This window comes from Aythya fuligula, chromosome 3 (assembly GCF_009819795.1).
Source record: "Aythya fuligula isolate bAytFul2 chromosome 3, bAytFul2.pri, whole genome shotgun sequence".
Lineage (NCBI taxonomy): Eukaryota > Metazoa > Chordata > Aves > Anseriformes > Anatidae > Aythya > Aythya fuligula.
In genome coordinates, this window is record NC_045561.1 from 51,634,182 (window position 1) to 51,651,427 (window position 17,246).

The 17,246-nt window shown below is 37.0% G+C and overlaps 1 protein-coding gene across 4 annotated transcripts in view; it reads left to right on the forward strand.

Annotated features, from left to right (window-relative positions):
- Window positions 1-17,246, forward strand: part of MTHFD1L (methylenetetrahydrofolate dehydrogenase (NADP+ dependent) 1 like) — a 146,472-nt gene that overhangs the window by 37,969 nt on the left and 91,257 nt on the right. For 3 of the 4 annotated variants that reach the window (XM_032184138.1, XM_032184139.1, XM_032184141.1), the window contains 6 exons: window positions 453-499; window positions 1,683-1,790; window positions 2,693-2,767; window positions 4,209-4,311; window positions 7,165-7,241; window positions 10,469-10,609. In XM_032184138.1, coding sequence (XP_032040029.1) covers window positions 453-499; window positions 1,683-1,790; window positions 2,693-2,767; window positions 4,209-4,311; window positions 7,165-7,241; window positions 10,469-10,609 — 551 coding nt within the window. Of the gene's footprint in view, window positions 1-452; window positions 500-1,682; window positions 1,791-2,692; window positions 2,768-4,208; window positions 4,312-7,164; window positions 7,242-10,468; window positions 10,610-17,246 lie in introns of those variants that run through there. The other variant, XR_004253072.1, reaches the window with a different exon arrangement.

The window sequence follows — 17,246 nt, forward strand, 5'->3', positions numbered from 1 at the left end:
GCTCAACTTTTGTATAGGCTACAGCAAAATTCTTTGCTTGTGCCCTGGGAGGCGGTGGGGAAGGAGCGCTCAGGCAAGAGTGTGAAGGTTTCATGCAGAAGTAGTGCTTGCTCATTACTGCTGCGTCTTTCCACCCAACTGTTGCATGTGCATGATGGTGTCCCAAATCTAGACAAGAGCAGAGGGTTACCCTTATCTAGCTAAAGTCTGGGCCAGCCATTATGTGTAGACTTTCCTTTCAGTTCAAGAATTCTAATTTTATTGCCTGCTGAAAAAAAGCCATCAAGGTTTGAGGAAATCCTGTTTATTCGCGTGCATCATGAATTCCCTAATAAAATTCAAAATACTGAGAAATGTATCATCAAAGCTGTATGTTTAACTTTGTGTGTTTAAGGTGTTGTTTTTCCCAAAACTGATGTGAATCTGATGTGACTGTGTGCTTTATTGCGCAGGTGGAGCAGCCGGTGGTGGATATGCTCAAGTGATTCCCATGGAGGAGGTGAGACAACAATGGAGGCAGCAAATCCCTGTCCCCCTGGGAGCCAGGCTCTTCTATGTGGTGCCCAGAACCAGGGCAAGAGGCAGTGGGCACAAACTGAAGCACAGGAGGTTCCCTCTAAGCATCAGGAAGCACTTCTGTGCTGTGCTGGTAGCTGAGCATTGGCACAGGTTGCCCAGAGAGGTTGAGGAGTCTCCTTCCTTGGAGATCTTCAAAAGTTGCCTGGACATGTTGCTTGGCAAGAGGCTATAGGTGTCCCTGCTTGAATAGAAGGGTTAGACAAGGTGACCTCCAGAGGTTCCTGCCAATCCAACTAGTCTGTAGCTCGGTGAAAAAAGTCCAATTTAGAGCTCTGCAAGATCACTGCCAGTCAAAACTGGTGAGGTGCCATGGCAAAAGTACACACAGCTGGTCCCAACAGAGCAGTCATGCAATGTTTGGGTGCTGTTTGCACTAGAGTACCATCATAGCAAGGGCTGGTGTAAGCTGTTGTTGGTGCTTCTCAGCTGTCGGTACTACAGTGCAGTTAAAACTGACCTCTCATCTCCTTGTGTAAGATATATATATATATATATATATATGTGTGTGTATATATATATATATTTAAAACCACCTTATATAACACTAATCTAATTTAAATGGCTGATTTCAGATTTTTCCAAAAAGCTTTGCTGGACAAACTTTGTATCAACAAGGTTCATGCCTGATCTGGTACTACCTGTTCTATTATGGCTTGCAGAAAGCTGGCATGAAACCATAAAGCCAGCAAGCGCTGTGTGCACTGGAGGATTTGGCAGTAATCTGCACATCTGACCCATGTCAAATTTACACTGCTGGTAATAAACTGATGTAGTATCAATCATGTGGAACTGTAGCCCTGGGCTTTCCATTCCTGGGTCATTTAGCAAAGAATAAAGACATTTGTGGCTTTGTTTGACTAAGCTCAGAGTAGTTTACTACTACTCAGGTGGAAGCAAGTCCTTCATATAGTTCCATACATTCTCAACCTGTAATATTTCCTCTACAATGATAGGTGACTAATTTGAGCTGCAATCTCAAGGAGATGGCAGTGTTGTTTTTTTTGTTTGTTTGTTTGTTTGTTTTCCTAAAATTTTTGAGATTAAAAGGTTGTGTTAAAGGCATTTTATAAAAAAAAAAAAATTCTGTTGCTTTCACCATCTAGTTCAATCTTCATTTGACTGGAGATATTCACGCTATAACGGCTGCGAATAATTTGCTGGCTGCTGCTATTGACGCTAGGATCTTGCATGAGGGCACTCAATCTGATAAGGTGAGAATTACTTTCTAATATCCACATGACTCTTTTTTTTTCTTTTTGAATTTTCAGTAAATTGAATTTCAAAGTAAACTAAGTTGACTATCTTCTGTTTTCACTGTGTGAATGGAAACAATTGCTGAAGCCATTCTGTATTCTGCTGGGAAATTATGCTTACCGAATATATTTTTCTGGCAAATATCTGTCATAAAATAGTCTTTAAGATAAGCATCTTATGCCCAGAAGCTTGTCAACCATTTTAGACTTTACTAAGTAGGCTAATAAAAGATGTTTTTTCTCTCTCCAAATTTTATTCTTTTTAATGATTTGTATAGTCCTTTTTGAAGTTAGAAGTTATGCTTCTGATACATAGTTGGGTATGATGTACCTGAGGAAGAAGAGGTGTGGGGAAATAAATTAAATCCTCTTCTCTCTACCAAGTCTTTTGTGAACTTAATACAAATGCTAACTTGAGTACATGTATTTAAAGAGGAAAGGAGAAGAAAAGAACCTCTTCTTTTCAACTACTTGTTAAAACTGAGCGGGGTTGTCTTGTCCCCCTTGGTGCAACACAAATGTGCATTTAGGCTGATTTGCAAATGATAGTTACAGTTTGAGTAATATGGCCCTTGGTTAAAGCTTTAAAGGATTCCAGTTTCAAAAATAATCCAAAACTTTTCTATGGAGACTTAGAAAAACGGTATTTTGGGTAATTGCATTTAGGCTACTACATAGGCACTGTTTAAAAATTTACCACCTTCTGAGAACTGTTTTTTAAATGTCTATCCAGAAGTCCACAGCTTAGGTGGTTGGGAAATTCTTACTGAAATTAATCTAAATAAAAGAAAATTAGGAGCTTTTTATTTTAAAAACTATCTTTTCATTAACTTTGCATGTTGGTTTTTTTTTTTTTCTAGGCTTTGTATAACAGACTGGTTCCAGTAGTTAATGGTGTGAGAGGATTTTCTCCTATTCAGTTTGCCCGTTTGAGAGTAAGTTGTTAATGTAGTCTTTCCCCAGTTACAGTATTTCTTCATAAAATATTATCTTATGCAACTTTTTGAAAGTTATTTGACGTATGGGGCCAAGTTTGTATAAACCTCCCTCAAGACCAGGATCTTTCTAAAAGCATCCTACTTGAAGAAATAGGATCTGCGTCTGATATTATTTTCATAACTAGCATTTTTGCTATTTTCTCCTGAAATAAACCAATTTTTTTTCAAATGGTGCGTCTCTCCTGATGAAATATTGAAGTCAGAGTTTTAAAATACTTTTCCTATTATGGTAAAGTCACATTTGAAAGATCAGATTCTTTGGTGTTGCAGTATTTTCTGGTTTTGAAAGTTTATTGTAACACATTTTGCTGGGGTTTTGTTGATGTCTATTTGATAACCTCCTTCATTGGAGGGACGGAAGTGTATTTCTGTGCATACTATGCTTTTGCAACCCATCTTGCTTCCTGAATGCTTCCAGAAGAACTTCTATACAATTCTTGTAAGAAGAATGTATCTGGATATGAGGCTTCCACTCAGAAAGATAAATAACTAGAGAGCAATGCAGGCCACTAGTGTTGGGAGAGAATATGGACCACTTATACATGAACCTTAAGAACAGCTTCAATCTTCTATTTCCATTTCCACGTTTGTTGTTGGCTTTGGGGTCCTGACCAGTGTTGTTTCAGAGGCAGTGGGTGGCAATTGATAGCTGCCAAGTGCATACACAGGTGCATTTGGAACTGAGGGAGGAGAGGGGAAGAAAGGATAGAAGTAATACCAGCTTCTGGTTTTAAAAAATACATCTGTGATGCTTGGTTAATTCACTGAGGAATGCTTTCTAGTGCCAGAGAAAATTAAGATTTTTTTTTGAAGACTGCAGTTTTTAAACACAATTTTCTGATCTAGCTTTATGTAGGTTCACCTAAAAAAAAAAAAAAAAAAAAAAAAAAAAAAGGTTGGTGTTGCTAAAATCATGAATCTGTAGCCAAAAGATATTGTCTCATTCATTATGGGTGATGGCCTATTCAAGTGAATTTTTTCATTTCATTTGAAGATAAATCACACAAGACAACACATGGATGGGTCTTTCAAAGATTTTCACAAACGAGCAAGCAGTTAATTATCTTTTTCTTAGCAAGTGATAAGGTTGAATGTTTTTTTTGGTTTACGTTAAGTTTCTTCTGTATAAGAAAGGGCGCTCTCATTTAATTGCCTAAAAGTATTTCTACTTTTTTATTTCATTCTTCCATCAACAATGCCTCTGTTTAAGTTACAGGCACCTTTGTATGTGCTTTTTTTTAATAGTTTCAGCTCTGAATTGCTTCTTTCCCAAATGCTTGTGTAAGGTGGGTGTGGTAAACGAGAACAGCTATACCGTTTGAAGCAAAATAGCCATTTTATTGCTTTTTTAAAAACTTTGTTTTTTTTTTTCCCATAGAGGCTGGGAATAAACAAGACTGATCCTGGAACATTAACAGAAGAAGAGATCAATAAATTTGTGCGTCTTGATATTGACCCATCCACAATAACATGGCAAAGAGGTATATAATCAGAAAGCTGCACTTCATCTTGTCTGTTTATCATAAATTATTTCCTAACTTGCTTCATTTTACCTGAATCAGAGCTGTGTCTGCTCTCTGACTCTTAAGAGTAACCCATTTGCAAGAGAGAAATTTGGGTACATAACAGGTACATAACAGGTTTGGAAGTAGTATGTAGCTCTAAATTTGGTTAAATATCTACAGTAACTCGAGACTTTGCTAATATTCTGAAGAATAGATTGCCGAGTGACAGTTCAAGTACCTTGTCTCTCTCCCATTAGATAATATATCTTAAAACATACTAAACTGCCTTTTCTGTGCATTTTTACAAGTTTTTATCTCTCTTTACTTAACTGTGTCTGTTACGGTTTTTGGTTTGTTTGTTTGTTTTTAATATTTATTATATTTGGCTTTGGTCCCTGTTCCTCCCCAGTTCAGCAGTCTGGGTTGCTCAGAGACTAAATAGACCTAAGGGACTGTATATAATATTGTATGTGCATTTATATATCCTACATTTAAGGTGTCATGAGTTGTTTGCTTTGTTAGGAAGAAGAGGTGAAAGATGTGATACAGTTTCAACTATGTGTGCCAAGCAAACCAGTGTCCACTTTCTTGCTCTTAGGCAACTCCCCTCTGCGTTTTCCAGTTCTGCTGGATTAAGTTTCAGTGTTGACTTCAATAACTGTATTTTTCTTTTTTAAACAAATAGACTGTGTCAAGTTTTATGCTAAATGATACTAGATTTTATTTTTTTCCCCTAGTTCTTCAGCACTGACATTATTAGATTAAAATTATTGTTAAATAAAATGTATTGATGATGCTCAGAGAAATATATAATGGTGCAGCTCAGTGAATGTATTGAGAGACTTAGCCATGCTTTACTGTGCCCTTTGCAGGCATGTCATCTCAGAGTTGGAATATTTTCTCAAGATAATACTGGGGAATGCAGCATAAGACATGTTTTATTAATCACACAGTGTGTCTGTGTGGAAAGGACCTGTATGGGGATGAAGGAATAATAAAAATATTTAGTGTAATGTGACTCATCGTTTTTTATCAGCACTGGTTTGGGAGGAGGCAACATTACTCAACAGCTGTTAACCTCGAATTATTCATTTTATATAATGTTAGTGCAAATTTCATTCTACATGACTCTGTATGATGTACAGATTTTAAACATTTCAGGAAAAACTGTTTTAGGAAAGGCTTAGATAATTTCAAAAGTGTTCTGTTTGGGACTATTTCTGCAATCCATGTATCTGCAAAGCTTGTTACTTAGCAGAGACTTTGTAGGATAGAAGAGAGAGCTATCAAATTGTCTGAGGATGAATTTTAGTCAGGACCTCTTTCCTTGGAAGTGTCACAAGCTTAAAGTTTATCTTACACTAGCTTGAAGAGGTACAGCATACTAAAAGAGGGAAAACCTTCCCCCTGCTCACTGTTCCCTTGGTATTCATTTCCTGTTTAGAGGATAAGACAGTAGATATATCAAACCTAACATTTAGTTGAAACTAAAGCTCCCTGAAAAGTTTACTTTAGGTAAGGAGGAGGAAAAATTTGGAGAAGGAAAAACTGTTTCTGTGGCAAAAACAATTCTTTCATATGATATGACTTCTACATGCAGCTACTGCAGTCTTCATAGAGGATTAGTTCTTGCTTTTCTCCCAGCCCACTCACAATCCTGAACTGGGATTTGTAAAGGAATGAGACTTAAAGTCCCTCTTGTGTAATTATGCTGTCCTTTACTGTACAGTCAAATTTGTTAATCTCCAAAAACAGCAGGAAAAGTAGGAGGAGATGATGTCACTGACCTTCACTACAGACAATCTGTCTGGAGGTTCTTGATTCTCTGCCTCAGAACGAACAGTGCTCAAATCTTCATCAGAAGAATGACTTAATTGCCAAGCTATAGGTTGTACTGCTCAAGAGTACATTCCACCCTTTCCTTTAGGGCTGATGCAGACTGAAACATCTGTAAAGATAAAAACCTGTAAGAAAGAGAGGGCCTGTTTTTGCATTTGTAGGGATTACTGCTCCTGGGAGTGAGAGGACTTGGAGTTGTCTTTTCTAACAGACACAACCTCCTAATATTTCTTCCTAAGAAATATCCTGATGAGTTCCCAGCAGATTAGAACACTTCTTCGCAATCCTTCCTTTTGGTTCCTATAAAGGCATGTCTGAAGTTGCATGTTGTCAGTGCAGCGTTGGAGAACTTGGGTTGCTGTGATTGTTTGCAAAGTTAGCAATTCCACGGGATGGTTTGGACATACCCTTGCAATATCTAAAGTGTTTGCAGGTTAGAAAGACAGTTGTCTAAAAGTGAAGTAGTGTTGAATAGCAGATGGTTGGTCTTGGCAATTGAAAAAAACCTTTCTTTGAATGCTGTGCAACTCAATGTGGAGTTAGTTACTGTGATGTGTAAGAAAGTGACTTGTCTGGAAGAACCGATCTGACAACATAATCATCCTTTAAAAGAGAAACAGACCAAGTTTAAGCTACATCATGAGTCTTAAAAATCAACTCTTAACAAGTCAGTGAAGAAGCAAATGATTTGAGGTAGGTCTGAGGTGCATTCTAACTACTAAGTCCGATTTCTCAGATGTAGGTAAAACATTAAGTTGTACAAGTGAATGTCTAAAATCTGTTAGCTGAAAATATTGCTCAGAGAAATTGTATTCAAGTTATTTCGTCCTGTCATCTAGTGGTATCACACAGAAGGCAGAAACCAAATCAGCACCACTACATGGTTCTGTTCAAGTAGCTGAATCTTACACACGTAACAGGTATGCTTGGAAAACATGCAGACCCCTGAGTCCTTGTTAATGTTCTGCTTTTGCTATTCCCTTATTTCAGTGGTGGACACAAATGATAGATTCCTACGCAAAATAACGGTTGGCCAGGCGAATACAGAAAAAGGATTTGTCCGTCAGGTATGTGAAGTGATTTAATATATCTCATTCTGGACAGGCTTTGCTGTAGAGGCTGAGATACTTGCTATCCTGTAATTATTTCAGCATGTTTCTTTGAATTGTAATGCTAACATCTGTTGATATTGTATAGCATTCTTGCAGTGAGACTGATTGCGTTAATGAGTAACTGAAGTTTCAGAAACAGAAATCAATGCATGTTGCACAAAGTGCTGGAAAAACTTGAAAAAAATGTATGTTAAGGATCCAACCTTGTCTTCCGATGAATATAAAAAAGGCGAAGAAAAAACTTGCATTTATCTTTGCCCTCATAAGATAAGTTTGTTCAACTTTTATTCCTTTTTCTTAAGTTCCCCAAACTATATGAAGTATTTGTGTAATTTAAATTACATGTAAATTTAATTTTAAATTAAATTTAAATTTAATGTTAAATAACTGCAGGCAAGGGTGTATCATGTGTCACTGGTTCCATTGGTGAGGACTGAAAATGACTGTTAGTTCTCCAGTCAAGTTTTCTTTTCCTATTGTGCATCTCAGCTTTGGGATCTAAATTGTAAGAAATTGACCATGTGCTTAAGGCTTTTAATGTGTTGTCTTGAAGGTGCTGTTCTGAAAACAATTTTTACACTTTTCAGCAGTGTAAAAAACTAGCCTCCATTACTGTATGAGAGCTTCTGGAAGTTTTTTAAGGAACTTCTATTGAAAATATGTTGAAAGCCAGATTTTGCTGACGTTATCTGGAAAAGTGTTTGTGGTGTCATGTGGGTAAATCCAGTCCTGAAAAAATGCCAGGTAGAATACAAATTCCAGGTGAAGCAGATTCATTGCAATGACGTAGAGTTTTTCCCAATTTGATGAGGGTTATTGTCATCTAACACTCTGGATCATGAAATTCATGAGGTTCTGACTATTTTGAAGTGAAGTAAATGGTTTTGTGGTATATATCAGGTTTTGCTTCTTTTTGGAACTTTTGTTGTCTTCTTTATAATTTCAGATCTCCTTTAAGGTTGGTGTCTAAATAAAGAGACCAAAAAATAGTGCCAATGTTATTGTTCAGTTCAGCATATAAAACAGTCTGATTGGAGAAGCAAATTGGAGAGAATCACTCATTTCTTTTGAACACATAGGTAGAGAGTTTTCTGTCTGTTACTTGAAGAAAACTCAGTGTTAGCTAATACTTATCTCTGATAATGGGTTGGGACTAAATTACAGTGTTTGGTACAAGTTTCTCTAGCACTTGTTGAAGATGTTTTTGTATATTTAGATTTGTTTCAGTGACTCATTGTGATTATTAGCTTTAAGCCAGGTTCTGTCAGCCTTAGTGTGCAACATGTTACCACTATAATTATGCTGCTGAGTTAAATGTGGGTTGTTTTAGTACAGAATAGTAGTTGATGTATGGCTGTCAAATTCTGCCATACCCATTCGTATTTTATATGGACTTACCACCTAGAAATAGAGAACAGTTAGGAAAACTCATTTCAGAGCCTAGCCAGAGATCCAGATAAAACAGGACTTCATAACTAACAGATGCATTTTATAAATATTTGGAGTGATGTTTTAGCACTCTTAAAAAATCAATGACACCTGTGTAAAATGGCAGAGCACAGCAGGCACAAAAGTATGCATTTTAATGAACGGGGATGCTGTGGTTTCTAAAGAGTATTACATGACTGATGGCCTTGATCCTGCAATTGAATCCATGTGGGTGGATCCTTTCATCAACAGAGAACTGGCTTTCCAGCTAAGGCTTCTGTCAGCACTTCATAGGTGTATAAAGGTTATTAGAGTTAAAATAGCACCTGCTATCACAACCTTTTGTGCCTGTTTTTTTTTTTCAATTAAATATTGTGTCACTCTTTGAGCATCTACCAGTGAATATTTTTTTCCTGGCCTTTTGGGTTTACCAAACAGCAATGATAATAAAAACTTAATTTTTTGTGTCCTGATAAACATCCTGATGAAGTTAGAGTATGTTCCACTATATGGGTTACACATAAATTTCTGAGGCTTTTTTCCTGTCTTACATTTGCTATGATGACTTGCAGGGGTGTTCTTCTTAACTTGAGAAAAGATGGCAGCATGTCAACTCAACACTAACAATGTTAATTGTGTACCCACCTGTTTTGTTGTGTATAGAACTGCTTCTAGAGGGTACAGAAAACTCGCTTTGTGACTTCAGCATTTCATTTGAATCCTTGTGCTGCAAATCTCAACTACAATATTAATTCTTGTTTTCCATGGTATCTCTCTGTTTTTGCCCAATCCAGGAAAGTGCTCAGATGTCCTCAGGAGTTTTGACTAAGCTTGCAGGCTGACATAGTGGTCAGCCTCATAGGACTGCTTTGGGCTGTAGCCATCAAGACAGAACCTTATAGCAGAAACACAGGGAAGAAATTCTTCTCATTCACCCCAATTTCATCCTTCTAGCACAAGACAGTAGTCTTTGTGCCTTTCTTCTCTGTTTATATCTGACAGCATGTGGCCTGGGCTCTACTAAGAGTAGATTAATGCAAATACTGCTAATATGTTCTGCAAGGTCTTAAAGAAAATTAAAGGCCACAGCTTTCATTCTGCTGAGGCACTGCACGGTATGGATGAACTTCCATAATATTAAGAAGAAATATTAATATTTCCATAATATAAAGAGCAATAGGATTGATATAGCACATATTTCTTGTTTGTTTTTCCTAACAGATATTTGCTCATTTACTAAAGGGGGGGGGGCATATGTTTTACATCGTCATAAATCAAGCATAAAACCTGGCAGCACTGACTCTAAAACTTGAATTTACATTGAAAAGAATGATCAAATGTAACAAAAATGTTTTTGAAACTAGAATTTAAGATAAAAACAAAGCCCCAACAATGCTGTGCTCATGCCAGTAAAGTTGAAATCACATCTGGTGTCTTGTGTGTGTTGTTTTTTTTTTTTGCCACAGGAAAAATTTTTGGTCCTTCAGGGAGCTTCTGCTAAGGATAATGTGAGCCAAGGGGCTAAGCACTCTGCAAGAATAGTCCCCAAGTAAATGAAGTGTAACGAAGAACATTAGTGAGGAACTATAAACAAAGTGTTTGAAGTTACTGTAGTCTGAGTAATCTCAAAAGCTGTAGGTTACAATTTAGAACTTGTTTGAATTCCAGCATCTTTCCTGGGTCCGTTCCTGGTAATTCCCTGTGAATATTTGACCTGACTTTGATTTGGTTAATTTCTCATTTTTATTTTACAGGCTCAGTTTGATATTGCTGTTGCGAGTGAAATTATGGCAATCCTGGCACTCACCAACAGCCTGGAAGATATGAAGGAGAGGCTGGGGAAAATGGTGGTGGCTAATGACAAGAAAGGAGAACCAGTAACAGCAGAGGATCTGGTATGTTCAGTGCTGTAGAGTTATGAATAACCTCTGATTCGTTTGTTTTGCTTCTTGAAGCATTGTAAGGACAGGTGCATGCCAAGCTTTTTGCTTTGAACAACGCAGTCAGATATCGAAGAAAAATCTTCTGGCCAAAACTTGCTTGCAATGAGAACAAGATGTTGAACTTATTCCTCCAAGTCTTCTGGTAACATCTGGGTCAGGATGTCTCTGCTCTCCATAACCTACTTGGATAGATTTCTGCAGTTATTAAGGCAAACAAATTTGGTGCTGGAGTGAGTCAAAGAGCATAGTTTCCTGTTTGAGAGAGCTGGTAATGTTTGCTACTGTATTTGTGAAGTGTGCTCAGATATTACAGTGATAGTTACCACATGAATGCTTATACCACTAGATCAGAATGAAAACAAACTGTTACATGTTTTGTAAGTGCTTGGGGTAGGATTATCTCCTCACATCATTAGAACTTTTTTTCCTCACCTGCACCCTCATAGGTTCTGTTAACTCCCTCCTTCAACTTCTGAAAAAGGTTAATATGTTCTTCCTTTATGTCAAATCCTAGTTCTTATAGCTAGAGTGTGAGTCAGTAGGCAGTGGTTGAAAGCTCACACCTGTCTGTGTCTGGCAGGTTCTGGTGCAGTCAAAAGTTGCCCATTAACCCTTGTAATCCAGCTGCATGTCAGGACTAAGCTCACTGCTTGGTACTAATTTACTATAAAATCACATTACTTGTATTCTGAAGCCTAATTGCCAAATTAAGATCAAGTACTGCAGATAAACAGCACACCATAAATACAAGAAATGAGATAATGCTTTGCTTTCATTCTTTATCTGTCATCAAAATACGTCCTGGTGGCAATTGTGATATGCCTTAGAGCTGTGCTTTCATGCCACCGTGATGGCAATGACAGCCAGCATCACACAGACTGATTCCCTTTATGCAGTGAAGTGTTTTATCCCGTTTGTCCCTTTTATATGGACAACTGCACAAACTTGCTGCATTTTAAGAACGAGCAAAAGAACCTTGTCAGCAAACATAGCAAATCCGCAAGCAGGGAATGTCTTCACAACTATAACAGATTCCATTTTAACAAAGAAATGAAAATATGGTATCTGGCTCTCATGGGCTTATGACTGAAATGAAGATAAGGGTATAAAAATTTCTAAGTAAAATCATCATTAAAATTCAGAGCAAAAGCTATTCCCAGTTATACAGGAAACTCACATACTCACATTTTAAGGCACCCTTGCATGGGTCATATAAATTCTGGAATATTCTTTATGAAGAACTGCATTTAATATTCCAGTTGCTGAAGGTTTGACTTTGTCTGGCTCAGCTGGTAGAGGGTGAGGATACTTACAGTATCTTATACTGTATATCCAAAAAAATTAAATTTAATTGAATTTTAAAATAATTAAATGAATTATTGATGCTACCCTTGTATGAGGGTACTTTAATGTATTAATATTGCAAAATATTTAACCTGTCTTCAACCACTTAATGCTAATCAGCTTGATGAATGAAAGCAGTATGGTCTGTTTCATCTATAGTTCTGTGAAAATGTTAGAGCTGAAATTCTGAAAAGTGCACAAAATATTACAAAATTTTTCCATTATGTCCATAAAATGAAATGTATGCTCAGTAAAAAGTCTTTGTAATTTGTTATTCTTTGCCATTTTCTAAACAAATGTGCTGTGCTTAGCATCTCAGTTGTTTGATAGTGTCACTTGTGCTGAGCAGATGCTTCTAGTATTTCTCCAAAGCATTTTTCTATATTATACAAAAGAAGAACTGCCCAAAAAAAAACAAATATCACAGTGTCAAAGATATGTGTTAGGTTCATCTTGCAGCTATACTGTTGCATTCTTTGTCTTCTGCAAGGTTTCTTCATCTCATGTACAGGGACAATTTTGGTGCATATCCATGACTGAAATGGAGAAACTCCTACCTCCTTTGCAGGATGTGCTACAAGTGAGAATGAAAACTATACAAAGAATAGGAATATGTTTTCACAGTTAAGGCAAAAAAGTGCCTCTTAGGAGAGTTGAATTCTATTCCGGTGTTTTTCACAGAGTTTTGTGTATGATGCTGTTTCCTTACAAACTGATTCTCATGGTACACGAGGAGTTGTGTGTTCCTCAGGTCTGGCTTGATACTCAGGAGCTAAACAAATCAAATCTGTGTAAAGGGTGAAACACTATCAAAAACTTTTAATGGGGAGAAATTATTTTTATGTTGATTAGGGGTGAGCACCCAAAATTAGTGAATACTTTTTAGTTTAATCCTTGTTTGTACTGTGGTTTTTTTGTTGTTGTTGTTTGTTTGTTTGTTTTTCTGGAAACAAGAACAATTGTTAATTTCTTCATAGTTATTAATGTTGGTGATGAAGTCAGATGTCATGATGTTGGGATTTAAGAAATGTCCAAAAAGGAAATTAGTAGTGGCTTTTCTGACTTTCTTCCTCAAATTAAATATGTATTACTTTGTACAAGGGAGAGCACTTACGAATAACTGTACTGTACTGCACTTGTGAAAGTATCCTGTATAAAGTTGAATCTTCTGGAAACAAGAAGCAAGAGGTGTATGATCAGAGAGTATACCATGTCATAATTCATACATAAAAAGAAGATAAGTTTCAGTTAGGTTGGGTGGTGCTTCGTCTTTGTTCCTATTGGTGATCAGTCTGTTTGAGCAGCCTGCAACTAAACCTACCATTTCTAGACTTTAAATGTAGTATCCTTACCGCAGTCTACAGGTACCTTAAAGGAGGCTGTAGTGAGGTGGGGGTTGGTCTATTCTCCCACGTGCCTGTTGACAAGACAAGGGGGAATGGGCTAAAGTTGCGCCAGGGGAGGTTTAGGTTGGATATTAGGAAGAAATTCTTTACTGAAAGGGTTGTTAGACATTGGAACAGGCTGCCCAGGGAAGTGGTTGAGTCACCATCCCTGGGTGTCTTTAAAAGACGTTTAGATGTAGAGCTTAGGGATATGGTTTACTGGAGGACTGGTTAGTATTAGGTCAGAGATTGGACTAGGTAATCTTTGAGGTTTCGTCCAACCTAGATGATTCTGTGATTCTGTGATCCACTCTACCCCAGCTGCTTGTGCTACCTGTGTTGTTACTGTGCTTCTTCAATCCCAGCTTTTGACTCCCCTTCATTTGGACTGCACAGATTCCATCTCCTATGTGTTAGAAAAGGATTCCTTTAGGATCAAGGAGAAGAGATCTTCACTTGTGGTGCAGATATCCAGACTAAGTGCTGGTCCAGCCTGATGTGTAGTGTAGATACCCTAGGCTGTAAGCACACTGCACATTGCAGCTAAAGCTTTATAGGCGGGATGGGACAGGACTAAGCATTTACAAGTGGACATCTGTGAACTGTAACTTTGGTATTCCAAAGGTTTTTATCTTGAGCAAATTTTCACATGTGATAAAAGGTTTGAACCCTGAATTTTCATTCTCCTTCAGAACTGGGGGCAGAGAGGAGGCGTAAAATCTTTACAGCTCAGAAAGGAAAGACGTCAAGACCAGCAAATATAGGAAAAATGCTATACATGCTTTTACAATACTCTTATTCCAAAAACAGTTCAAGCATTTTGGCTTAAATTTTCATAAAACAAAATCAAGATTAAAAGCTTGAATCTATCATAACCACTTGGCATGGAACATTTTAGCCCAAAAAACTGAAAGTGCTTATAGCTTTAACAAATTTAAAGGTGGCTTTATCATTTTAAAGGAGTGTTTTCTAACCAACATGAGTAATGGGTGGTGGTCAGTCCTATCTGCAACTAAAAAAAATAAAATAAAATCTGGGGTTTGTGCTTTTATATATGCAACCAAGGTTGAATTTATTTAAGTTTAAATGTCTGACAGTAGTTCTTAGTTCACTGAAATCTGTGTGAAACAAAACCACTAAAACCTTCTCTGTGATTTGTTTCCAGAAGTACACACACTATACTTCACAAAAACACAATTGCTCTTAATTTTGACTTTATATTCAGTATATTTAGAATAATACAATGGTAAAACCTAAAATATACATTGGCAGATATAAACCAGATGCAGCGGCATGCTAAAAGTAATAGAAAAAAGATAAATTGAATATTTCATGAATTGAGAAGACTCCTTCCATAAGAGTAATGGATTAAATATCTAGCCTCTGTAATGGAACATATAGAAGTCTTTGCCAAAATGTGGTGTTCATTGTACAGTATTTTGAAGACTGAATTGGTTTTTGGCTTTTACAGCCTAGAAAAGTTTTGATGGACACATGCCATATCTTTATGTGAAATTAAATGGGTATGTATGCCCTAGATTAGTATTTCAGCAGCTATGAAAAAATATTAAATAAAAGTCACTTTTTTTTTTAATAAGACTTCTCAGTTTGCTATCTCTACCATGCTGTTAGATTTCGAGAATTCCGGGGGTGAAAAAAGCTTCATATTTATTTTTATAAATGATCTGTCAGCTGAATATGTTTTGTTCCCTGGTTCAACAGAAACACTGTGTACATACTTTACTTTAAACGCAAGTAGTTACAGCCCTTCTTGGTTTAAGGTTTAGGTTTTTTACAGAACCGATATTGTAGAAAAATATTATCATTTTGTTAGGGACTATAGTTTCAAACAAAGGGAAGATATAAGTGCTTCATTATTTTTCTTTTAGAGAAATGTGCTGTTTCTCTGCCCTTCAGTCTGTATAACCCTTACTCATTTCACAGTAGTTGCTCTCAATCACCTTGCTTGTCATCTAATGCTGGCTTTCATTTCCACTCTCGATAAACTTCAGAGACCGTTCCTGTGGAAGTGGTTTTGAAAGTGTGGGGTTTTCATCTAGGTTTGCCTTTCCTGTGTCACGTGTGTAATTTACTTTGTGCTCTGTGATCTTTGCAGTCCTGGGGAGCACACCTGCCCCGATGGCCGATGGGAAGATGGAAGGAGTATTGCTTCCAGAAGTAGAACTTGGGATCAGTTCCAGAAGGGAACCCAAGAGAGATGCCTGTCTGTATTACATTTGATCCTGAGTTCTACTTCTTTCTGCTGACAGAGAGTTAGTAGAAAGCTAATGATCCTTAGGCTCTTACATGCTTAATTGGTGTGTAAGTGTCTAAGCCTCTAATGCTTCTATAAAAAATTTACCTACCTCTGAATTAGAAATGGGAACCTGATTCCTCACATGGCTTTGCAAATCAGATCCAGGACTTCAAGTGAGCTGTGGCAATTTTTTACTAGCTGCTTGGGGGATTGGGGTTATGAAGGAACAAAAAATTTGACAGTGATGGTAGATGGATATGAAAACTTCATAGGCTGTTTAGTTTTTAAGGACTGTTGTTGACACAATGCAGATTTAAGAACCATGAAGGCAGACAGATATGATGTGTGCTAATTGGAGGGTTTTTTTTTGTCTCTTCTTCTATGCTTTCTGCTTCAGATACAATGAGATGTGTCCAGATGTACGATTAGTATGAATGAAATTTTCCAAAAAGTAAAAATGTATAGGTATAAAGGAAGTATTTGTTTCTTTTTATTCTTTTATTTATTTATTGTTTTACTTCACTGTTTTATCAGGTTAGTGAAGAGTTATCAGAAAGCAAAGGAGAGAAGATACGAGCCATTATTGACTAGGAGGGGTAGGGGAAAATGTCCTTTTTTTCCCCCTTCTTTGTTATTGCCTTCTCCCCCAAAATCTTTCCACTCAGTATAGCTTGAGTCAGCAAATAGCGGTTTGCATGCTTGCTTTGAATGAGCTGGTGGTCCAGCATGAAGCAGACAACAGAAACTTTACTTCTAATCGAATGTTACAGCTGGCATGAGTTAACACTTGTCAGTCCTCAAGCAGGTTTCAGAAGAAGAGCATTAGGGTTGATCAGCTAGTTAAACTTGCTATTGACCAGCTGAAAGACCTGATATAAAGTTTACCATTTGGCTTTTTTTCTCCAGAAAGTTGAATATTGTTTACAATTACAATCGTCTTTTACATGGTAAGGTTGGAAAATATCTCAGTGGTAAGGTTGTAAAATATCTCAGTGTTAATGCACTGAAAGCATCAGCAGCTGTTTCTCTTTTAGCACGATAGATGGTAAATGTATAGCTTATTCTGTATGGTATTGGAAAAACTGAGATGCAGGAAGAAAATGGGTAAAATCAACCAGCTTTTTTCTTCAGATATGTCTGTTGCCTGTAACCTCCTGACTAGCATGAGTACATAATACTGCTTTTTGTGGGACAGAATACAAACAACTTAACTAGCAGTTACAGCTAGGAGCTAGTCCTAAACATTGTTTAGGTCAGCTGGTGGTGGGAGGGGAAGAGTTGTGCCTGTAGTGTGAGAAAAGCTTTATCAGCTGGCTGCAGAATTAATCAAGCAGTAGGAAAACAACAGGCTTACAGGTGCATTAGTTAAGTGTATTGAAAAGTCTGATTTTTCATGAATTCAAATTTTGCACTGTGATAACAGGAGAAACAATATTTTTTTCTGTAAACTAGAAGGATTAAAAAACAGGTTTTATTGAAGAAATAACTAGCAATGAAATTTGTACCCTTTCATGTAACATTGGTAGGCTTGGGACTTCAAGTGCCTCAAATTTTTAAAATCCATTTAACCTTTTTTTATAAAGGAAATGGTTATATGGAACAA